Source organism: Silurus meridionalis, chromosome 21 (assembly GCF_014805685.1).
Source record: "Silurus meridionalis isolate SWU-2019-XX chromosome 21, ASM1480568v1, whole genome shotgun sequence".
Lineage (NCBI taxonomy): Eukaryota > Metazoa > Chordata > Actinopteri > Siluriformes > Siluridae > Silurus > Silurus meridionalis.
The window spans coordinates 13,260,164-13,270,920 of record NC_060904.1 but is presented as its reverse complement, the minus strand read 5'-3'; the positions used below and the strand labels follow the sequence as shown (position 1 = coordinate 13,270,920).

Below are 10,757 nucleotides of genomic sequence, written 5' to 3'. Positions count from 1 at the left end.
ACCTAATTAGTATAAATATTAAAAAAGTAAACAAATCAAACTTGGATAATTTAGTAACAGTATTTACTGTTGTTTTAATTGATGAAGTATAACAAAAGTTTTCACAACTTGAAAAAATCAAAAGATAAAATTTTATTCCTTAAATAATCATTAAATCTGTCTATTGATTTACATACCTCCCTTATACTTACTGCCACTAGGGGCAGTTCCTGAAATGTACATTCCGGAAATGTCAATGTTGGAATGATATTATTAGAAACAAAGCAGACACAACACAGAGACATAATCCAGGCAATAAGACATCAAAAGTTTATTTTGGTGAATCATTTGGGTCAGAATAAATAATGAACAGGTTTGCTCGTCTGTTCACCTAAGGGCCAGTGAACAATAAATAGATGGCACTGTTGCGGTGGCAAAAAAAAACAAAACAAAAAAAATTTAAAGAGCTTAGTCACATCCAAGATCAAATACCAATACTGTCTCACCGTCCTCCTTCTCGTTTATCCTCCTCTTCCTCCTGTTGTGGGTCGTAGTGCATTCCTTTGCAAACCGGTCTAAACTGAGCCCGGCTTTATTTTCTCCACGTTACATAAACACTGCGGAATGTAGCCTGAATCACCGGGAGGCTCGTGTCAAATTAAACCATGGACACAATTGCCACCATCGAATCTACATTTGTCCAGAAATCTAACCAGGGATCTATAGGACTTATTTGATTGGCTTATTTTACTTCTTCCGACTTATTTATAATGCTGTCTTTTAGCTTTGTAAACAAATTAACAAGAAAATTCCATAGAAAATCTGCAAACTGAAAAATATTAACACCTTTGAGAAAAAAAAAACAAAAACAAAAATTGTAATCATTTCATTCAATAGGATGGTTTTCTAATAGTAACCAAAACCCTGTGCATCATCATTTTTTATTTAAACATACAGGCTGAGCGAAATGAAAGATTAGAACGAGCGAGCCGATGCGAATCAGGCAGCATCGTTGATCGTAGGGATTTCGTTCGGGGCGCTGTGCCAGTCTCCTGAAATTCAGGGATTTGGAGATCGTGCAGGGGTCCTGAAGTGAAAGATGCGATAAGGTGAAGGGGTTAATTGAGGGATGGAGATCTCTCGGTGGTCCACAGGAGCTCGATGTACGACCACTTGGTCTGGAGGCAGCGCTTGATCGGCGTGTCGTCTGTACGCACCATTGGATCCTCGAAGCCGAGAACTAATGCGGTTCCCTCGACATAACTCACCTGTACGCAGAGAGTCAGACAAGATTAAGCTTTTCACTTTAGAAAGCCGTCCCAGGAGGCTCACATACAACAATCAGTACTTTTAAATTATAGTTTCTGTAGTAATAATAATAATCATTTTTTTTGTATTTTAATTAAAAGTTTTCAAAGCAGTTCACAAGCATAAAAAAAAACAAAAAAAAACACAATACATACATCAGAAAAAACTAATCACCTGAAAGCTATCCTGAGAAACTGAGATTTAAGAGCAGATTTAAAACGCTAAATGATTCAGCCGGTCTGATCTTAATGGGGAGAGAATTCCAAAGTTTTGGTGCACAAAAAAGAAAAGACCCGGTCCGAACGTAACAACTCGAAGACCGAAATCAGACAAGCGGGGAAGATCACATTAGGATTTTAAAGTCAATCTGAAACCTGAGAGAAAGCCGAACTGGATAGATGTGCTCACTGGACCTGGACTTTATCAGGATTTTAGCAGCTGAATTTTGAACAGCCTGCAATTTGTTTAAGGTAGATTAAGAAACCCCTGCATGCAAAGTATTACAGCAATCGATGCATGAAACAGACCTAAAAAAGTCAATCTTTCATAAGATAACATGGGCCGCAGTCTTACTGTGCAAGTATTGTGCAAATGCAGAAACATTGTGATAAACCTGCCACGTAATACAAAGTCTGACAGTAGACAAATAAAATAAAAACATGCGGTTAACTATCTAAGAAAACACATTGACTGTTATGGAAGGAGTCTCCAGTGTCAACATCACAGCCGGAAATAATAACAGTCAGTAACAGTGGTTTTTTTTTTTTTTTTTTTTTAAACAGTCAGTAAGTTTTGTCCTAAACGGGAAAATCTTTAGGCAAAGGAGTTTGTGCTTTTCAAGTTACATGGCAATTTTTCTGTGTCTTTAAGACGAAAAGGAATGAACATGTTTTGATGATGAGGATGATAAGGGGGAATTTTCAAGAGATTAGTTGCGTCGTGCAAATTTGATGTCTCCAGTGTCCAAAAAAATTTAATTAATAAATAATACAAAAAAAAAAAAAAAAAAAAATCACTAAATAAATAAATAGGGGGGGGGGGGGGGAAGTGATTCTTTTCAGACAATTTAATTACAACTTCACTATCAAGCCGGTGAAGCCATGGTGCAAGGAAATGTAGAAAAAAAGTTAAAGAAAATGATTGCTTTGATAATACAGAACCCTCGTGTGGTCACGCCAGTAAAGTTGACTGAAATATGCGGAGCTGAGGGCCAGTGAGAAGTCTTCAGAGAGTCAAACATATCCGTATGTACTGTAAACGCTCATGTTGGACAGAAAACAAAGTGATGACCAGAAGATTGCTGTAAGCAGGAAGAGGAAGGCCATGGTCGGAAGACAGTGTTTAAATTTTAGGTCAGTGTTCGAGCGCCAGTCTGCCTCTCATTACAGACGTGGCCTCCTGCAGTGACATCATGAGACCTGAGGTGCTCGATGGCTTCCATATGGAGGGCCTCTCATTGCCAGTGTGGAACCCAACCTACACTATGCCATGGTGCATGTGTGCAACGCTGCCTCTGTGTGTGTGATTAAGTGGCCCTTTATAACTGAAAACCATTACTAAGGTGTCAGTGAGAGTTGAGATTGCATTAAAAACATATGAGGATATTTCGTGCCCATTAGTGAGAGCGCGTGCTTAACATACCTTACGCACAACATCACAAGAGCCATATGCATGTTTAACAGCACTGTGTCATGGCAACCGTGTGTAGATGGCTCAGTGTCACGGTCAAGGCCATATCGGAACGGTCCGGATGCCGACATGGCTGAGATGAGAGGTTCGACGACCCGAGAAGACGTAAATCCGAGGTCTGCTCGTGGTCTCCAATTGTGCGATTTAACTCCTTCCAAAATGAGCATGCGGTCCGTCGAGGACTCGTCTGAACCGTTCTCGACTGGGAACAATTTGAGTTCGTTTGCATGTTGACCTGTGTAATTTCTCGGTACAGCGAACACGCTCTCTTAAGAATATAATTATGAACATACTGAGAGGGAAAAAAAAAAAAACATGCTGCGTTTGGTGCTTTGTAGGTAAAACAAGGACACATTGCGTCGGTCAGTTGAAACTCCACTCACAGAACATTCTTTTTTTTCTTCTGTGTGGTCTTGGCTGAACACTGAGGAATAATACATGTACTCAAAGACACTACGTAATTAAGTAAATATGAAAGTCAGTCAGTAGCTATGGGCATAAATATATTCAAAGGTCAGTCAGTCAGTAACCGTGCTAAGCAGTCTGTATGTCAGCCAGTCAGTATGTACAGTATATGCATTAGTATATTCAAAGGTCAGTCAGAAAGAAAGTTTGTGAAACAGTCAGTTAGTATGTCAGTAATTTGGTATGTCAGATAGTGTGGTTTTATACTAGTGATTTGAAAGTTAGTGAAACAACTGAAAGTTAGTTAAACAAAAAACAAATTGCTTAAATTGACAATAGACACCATTTTAAGGAAAAACAAATGTCATATGGAATTTGATGGCTGCAACAAAAAAAGTTTTACAGGGCCATGTTTACCACTGTGTAGAATCACATCTGTTGGTATACATCTGGAAACTGAGGAGACTAGTTGCTTAATTGTTGGTAGAGGAATTCTCTCCCATGTGTCTGATACAGGATTCTAGCTGCTCATCAGTTCTAGGTGTTCTTTGTTGTGTTTTTCGTTTTATGACGTGCCAAATGTTTTCAAAAGGTAAAAGTTCTAGAATGAAGGCAGGCCAGTTCAGCACCCGGACTCTTCTACTATGGAGTCATGCTATCGTAATAGATGCAGTATGCAGTTAGCATTGTTTTCCTTAAATATGCAAAGACTTCTGGAGGTGTTAATGAGCTTGAGAGTTCCATTTAAGAATCGTGGTTGTTTGAAGCGCAGTGCCGCCTGAGGGCCCGGCGATCACGGGCATCCAATATTGATTTTACCTATTTGAAGACACAGTCTTTGACAGATTGCCGATTCTCTGCCTATCTTTACTTCTGTGAGACTCTGCCTCTCTAAGCTAAATACAATATTTATACCCAATCACCTTACTGAGCTGTTATCAATTAACCTATTTAGTTGCAAAATGTTTCTCCAACTGTTTAATTTTGTTACCCCGTCCCTTTTTTGAAATGTGTTGCAATAATTATTATATATTAAAATAAAAAATTACCTTATTTTGTTCCTGAAAATGGTAAATTGTAATTTTTTCTATTGTGATAAAAATATGGGTTTATAATATTTGCAAATAATTGCATAATCTGTTTTATTAAAATTTTAGTGTTTCAGTCATCCAGTAAAAGAAATTAAAATCAATAAATTGCTATACAGTAAAATTTAGTGCTAAATTCAACATTGAGTGTTTTTTCTTTATGTACATGTAAATTGATGTCAAATCAACTTCTGGGAGTTTTAATTTCTCAAAACTGATACATGAATTTAAGTAACAGCAGCAAATTAATATTCTATATATTCTGTATGCCTCCGATAACCTATTCTTGACCCATCCTTCCAATGGAAAAAGTCAGCTGCTTTTTCCATCGACACAGAGTGTCTTTATTTGCCTTACCTTCACATGGAAAACTACAGGGGGGGATAGAAACTCTCTCTTGGACAGAATGTGTAAACACCTGCTATGAAGATTAAAGAATGTAAGAATCGGGCTGCAGCCGAATGGAAAAACCGGGAGGTGTAAGAATTACTTCATAAAAATTCTCCATATTATTTGGGATAGTGTGTGAAGTGCTCTAGATTATTCTTACAAGCCATAACAAATTAAAGCTCATGCTTCCTGAAAGATAAGGCTGGCTTGTTTTCTTACACTCGGGTCCAAAGATTTAGTCAGCATTGACCTCGGTGTTACTAATTTATAAGGAACCTTAGACACTTGTTATACTTGGTTGTTGCTGGCCACAGTCCCTTTAGTGCAGCCAACTATTTATGATTCAGAGATATTAGAATAAGCGTCAAGACTCCAAACGAGAATTTCCCGTGCCTGTCTGAGCCGGCCATAGTGCACAAACAGGGCAACAATGAATTTGTATTTGTAGTAACACGATTAGTCTGGTAATAGATGGTAATGCATGATACTATTGATGAGCCCAAAACAATACAAAAAGTGAAACACTGGCCATAGTGATGACTGCAGCAATCATATAGTAAAAGAATTTGCTTGTTTTATATTAAGAGAAAAATAAGAAAAAAAAAGAAAGGTGGTTTATACTTGTCAAATGTACTTTTAAATGATTTCTTCACATATTCCGGCAATGTTAGGAAGCTGGTGGTAGAGTTTAGGGTCAGCCGTGTTACAGTGCCCCTGGAGCACAGAGGGTTAAGGGCAAAGAGTGGCAGCTTGGTGATACCAAGTCTTGACCCCCCCCAAACATCTGAATAGGAGGGGTGGGGTAGGGGGTCGAGGGGTGGGGTAGTGGTGTGAGGGATTGAGGGGTGGCTCAGTAGTTAAGGCTTTGGGTTACTGACTCGAAGGTCATGGTTTCAAGCCCTAGTACTGCCAAGCTGCCACACTCGGGGCAATAATTACATTCGTAATAATAAAACTAACTATTATTAAAGCATAGAGGCTGCCTAGTGAAAGAGAGACAGTTGTTTGTTTAAATTCTGGTGCCACATTCTGTGCATGATATACCTAAAAACATGCTAGTTCTGGCAACAGTGTTATCAACATGTTTAAAACAGTGGTAAAACACACAGCGGGGTTCTGTGTGCCAAGAATCAACAGTTGCGTTGCTACAATTTACAGATGTGAACACATTCATTGGTAGTCCAAGTGTCACTTTTATTGTGATGTTTCGAATTAATTGGGTCCTTAAACAATTGCTAACCCAAAGAATGTTAATGGAAGTTTTTGGCAAGGCACATCAGCGGTATGTTTATAGATGCAAAAATGAAGCGTTCAAAAATAAAGAACGCAATATCCACTGTGAAACATGGAAGAGGCTTGAGTGTGTTTTGGGGCTGCTTTGCTGTATCTGGCATCGGGAGCGCTAGATTTGTGCTGGGAATAATGAAATCCCGAGCCTACTGAAACTTGAGGAGTGCTGAGGTCCTCTGACAGTATAATGACCCAGAACTTACAGCTCAAAGCACCCAGGAATGGCCAAGAATAAAACACTGAACTGTTCCGAAGCTTCTATAAGCCATGACCTGAATCCTATCAAACATCTACGGAAAGAGTTTGATACATTTTTTTTCAAATCTGTATAGCACTTTTTAAAAAAAGGGCATTTTCTCAAAGCATCTTTACAGAGATAAAGCGTTTATAAAGTAGTATAAAAAAAAGTTTAGGGCCTATAAGTGTGTTCGTTATAATTATAATTTTATTCCTAATAAGTGAGCCAGTGGCGATTGTGGCAAGCAAAATCTCCCCTGAGACGGTATGAGGAAGTAAGCGGGAGAGAAACCAGACTCAAAAAGGAACCTATCCTCATCTGAGTGGCACCGAATTGTAATGTCTATTCATTACATCATTACATCATTGTTGAGGTGCACAGCGATGGGCGATTACATGCAAAACTGTTCATGCAACAGTTCATTTGGTCCTGAGCCATTGTAGTAGACTGTTGATATTAATTACAGTCCAAATCCATCCTCAAAGTTCTTGAGTTGAATCATGCAGTCTGGAGAAAGCAACCTTCAAACCAGAGACAGCTGGAGCAGCTTGCTCATGAAGGCCAAACTAGCTGTTGACAGGTGCAAAAGTCTTATGGAATACATTTACATACTTTTTAATCTCTCAAAAAAATAAAAAAAATAAAATAAAAAAATATTAGATTCAGTTCAAGCGAATGAGAAGGGTTATTTTAATATTAGCAGAAGCCAAACACACCTGATTCATGGATAGACCATGGACACTTGATCCTAAATGACTTCTCCAGAAAAGCGATCCGTGTTCTGGAGGTTCGTTTTAGCATGGTCCCCTTGAAACCGGTAACACAGCAACTGCCTTTTTACGAGGAGACCGACTTCACGTTCGAATCTCCACTGATTAAAAAGATAAAGCACTTGCCACAGGTCTCTCTGTACGCTGCACACATCTCCTGTCCCTGTGTACATATGTACACATATTTCCTTAAACAATTGCTAACCCAAAGAATGTTAATGGAAGTTTTTGGCAAGGCACATCAGCGGTATGTTTATAGATGCAAAAATGAAGCGTTCAAAAATAAAGAACGCAATATCCACTGTGAAACATGGAAGAGGCTTGAGTGTGTTTTGGGGCTGCTTTGCTGTATCTGGCATCGGGAGCGCTAGATTTGTGCTGGGAATAATGAAATCCCGAGCCTACTGAAACTTGAGGAGTGCTGAGGTCCTCTGACAGTATAATGACCCAGAACTTACAGCTCAAAGCACCCAGGAATGGCCAAGAATAAAACACTGAACTGTTCCGAAGCTTCTATAAGCCATGACCTGAATCCTATCAAACATCTACGGAAAGAGTTTGATACATTTTTTTTCAAATCTGTATAGCACTTTTTAAAAAAAGGGCATTTTCTCAAAGCATCTTTACAGAGATAAAGCGTTTATAAAGTAGTATAAAAAAAAGTTTAGGGCCTATAAGTGTGTTCGTTATAATTATAATTTTATTCCTAATAAGTGAGCCAGTGGCGATTGTGGCAAGCAAAATCTCCCCTGAGACGGTATGAGGAAGTAAGCGGGAGAGAAACCAGACTCAAAGGAACCTATCCTCATCTGAGTGGCACGAATTGTAATGTCTATTCATTACATCATTACATCATTGTTGAGGTGCACAGCGATGGGCGATTACATGCAAAACTGTTCATGCAACAGTTCATTTGGTCCTGAGCCATTGTAGTAGACTGTTGATATTAATTACAGTCCAAATCCATCCTCAAAGTTCTTGAGTTGAATCATGCAGTCTGGAGAAAGCAACCTTCAAACCAGAGACAGCTGGAGCAGCTTGCTCATGAAGGCCAAACTAGCTGTTGACAGGTGCAAAAGTCTTATGGAATACATTTACATACTTTTTAATCTCTCAAAAAAATAAAAAAAATAAAATAAAAAAATATTAGATTCAGTTCAAGCGAATGAGAAGGGTTATTTTAATATTAGCAGAAGCCAAACACACCTGATTCATGGATAGACCATGGACACTTGATCCTAAATGACTTCTCCAGAAAAGCGATCCGTGTTCTGGAGGTTCGTTTTTAGCATGGTCCCCTTGGAAACCGGTAACACAGCAACTGCCTTTTTACGAGGAGACCGACTTCACGTTCGAATCTCCACTGATTAAAAAGATAAAGCACTTGCCACAGGTCTCTCTGTACGCTGCACACATCTCCTGTCCCTGTGTACATATGTACACATATTTCCTTACACACGATTGACGATACTTTGTCTGGAATAAGAACGGGCAGCCTTCAATCTCTCGTACTTCCTCTGGAAGTCAGAGGTCGCATGCTCATGCATACACACACAGATAAATTGATATACGAGGCAGGCAGTGTGTGTGTGTCTTACTCTTGGGATAGTGTGTTAATGCCATCAGGCTCTTTATAGGTAAGTGTGTGGAAAATGGGAAATGGCCCTCAGTGCAAGGTCGGGGGAAACCACTTTGCTACTGGTTACAGTAAGCGATGAGGATCCCAGCTTAAGAATATCAAAACTATGAGCAGTGAATGGCAAGTGGCAACAACTCCCACGTCCGTCACTGGCTGACGGTTGGATTTGAGCTGATATACAAGTTACAGGCCAAAGTGATTTTGAAACGGTTTTGAAGTTGTCTAGTGTACCCACTCGTAATTAAAGGCTTCACAAATATAAAAAAGTTATACTACAAGCCGGGGTGAGGGAGTAGCATGACTTACTAATTAGGAAGCTACTCATTTAACTATGGCCTTGTCATCATTTGACTGAATTAGTTGTTTAATTCTTAATGGTTGAGTCATCATGCAGCAAGTGCTTATTCAGGGTTTCTGCAGGTTTCAACAGGTCGAATTAAGACTTTATTAGACCTTATTAAAAATTTAATTGATGACCAATCTCACATTAAAAACATACACAAATACGTCAAAAAAACCGGCCTTAATCAAGCCCTAAATTGATTTCTTTTTTCAAGCCAAGTATTGCTAAACTTGCACTTCCCCATAGTCGAAATTTTAAATCCTATTTATATTTGGACTGGCAAAAGAAAGACCTACAACACCAAGGAAACAAACATGCTGAGTGGGCATTTCAATGAGAATCAGAAGTATCGTTACACGGACATCGGAAAAAATAAGATCCGCTTAAAAGTATTTATTTGTAGATTTTACACCTTTTTTTAAAGACTTTTTAAGACTTCATGGAAACCCTGTTGTTAAACGAGCACATCTTGTGTATTGCATTCACACAAATGTCACGTGAGTGAGAAGATCTACTCAGTGGGCACTAACACATGCATGCTTCAATTCACGTTCTTCGTCACTTTTGTTCCTGAAGTAAGACGCATTTAATGGCCCAACACTAAAGACGCGGTTTTAAATGCCATTACGTACTAAAGCGTAACTTAAAGCAAGCGAAAAGAGCTAAATAATAGACTCTGTGATGGCCCTGATGGTTTAATTCTACATCGGTTGAATTATTTCAATATTGGCACAGAGAAGTACCAAAAAACTTGTACTCTGTCTGGAAATGGGTTTTAAAGCATCTCTGCTCAGTATAGTACAAATGGCTGGGATGACATTGGACATTGTTCCAAAGCAGCTTTATTGAGATAAATACATCGACCAGGCATAACTTTTTGGCCACTGATCAGGCGTAACATTATAACCACCTGCCTAATATTGTGTTGGTGTCCCTTGTGCTGCCAAAACAGTCCCGACCTGTCGAGCATTAACAGCTTAAACATCTTCTGCAATTTGAGTTACAGATGTCCCTGGTGCCAGTTCACCAATGTTTCTTCCTTAGACCACTTTAATTGATACTGACCTCTGCAGACCAGGAACAGACCACAAGAGCTGCAGTTTTAGAGATGCTCCAACTTAGACGTCTAGCCATCACTATTTGAAAAAACCCGCTCAAATCCTTACATTAACCTATTTTTCCTGCTTCTAACATGTCAACTTTGAGGACAAAATGTTCATTTGCTGACTAATATATCCCACTCACTAAAAGGTGCCATGATGAAGTGATAATCAGTGTTCTTCACTGGTCATAAGGTTTTAATGTCTGGTGCCTGGTCGGTATAGGTTATAAAATTTTAATTTATATGCAAGTGCCTATAGGTTAAGTGCCTATAAGTCTATCCCTAATGAGCAAGCCAGTGGCGATAGTGGCAATGGAAAAACTCTTCGAGAAACCTTGAGAGGAACCAAACTCGAAAGGGAACCCAGCCTCATCTGGGTGGCACCTAATAGTGCCAAAGGCTTCATACCGCATATTCAGCAAGGATTCGATATTTTCAGATGGTCAGCAGTATAACAAAAAATCTTTAGGATGCAACGTCTATATCTTGCGACTTGTGTATTGTCAGGTAATACCC

At 39.1% G+C, this 10,757-nt stretch overlaps 1 protein-coding gene across 1 annotated transcript in view; it reads right to left on the bottom strand.

Moving 5' to 3' along the window:
* Positions 1 to 286: 286 nt before the first annotated feature.
* Positions 287 to 10,757, bottom strand: part of mindy3 (MINDY lysine 48 deubiquitinase 3) — a 54,318-nt gene continuing 43,847 nt past the window's right edge. Inside the window, exon 15 of the mRNA XM_046833773.1 lies at positions 287 to 1,247. Coding sequence (XP_046689729.1) covers positions 1,098 to 1,247 — 150 coding nt within the window. The 3' untranslated portion in view covers positions 287 to 1,097. The remainder of the gene's footprint in view (positions 1,248 to 10,757) is intronic.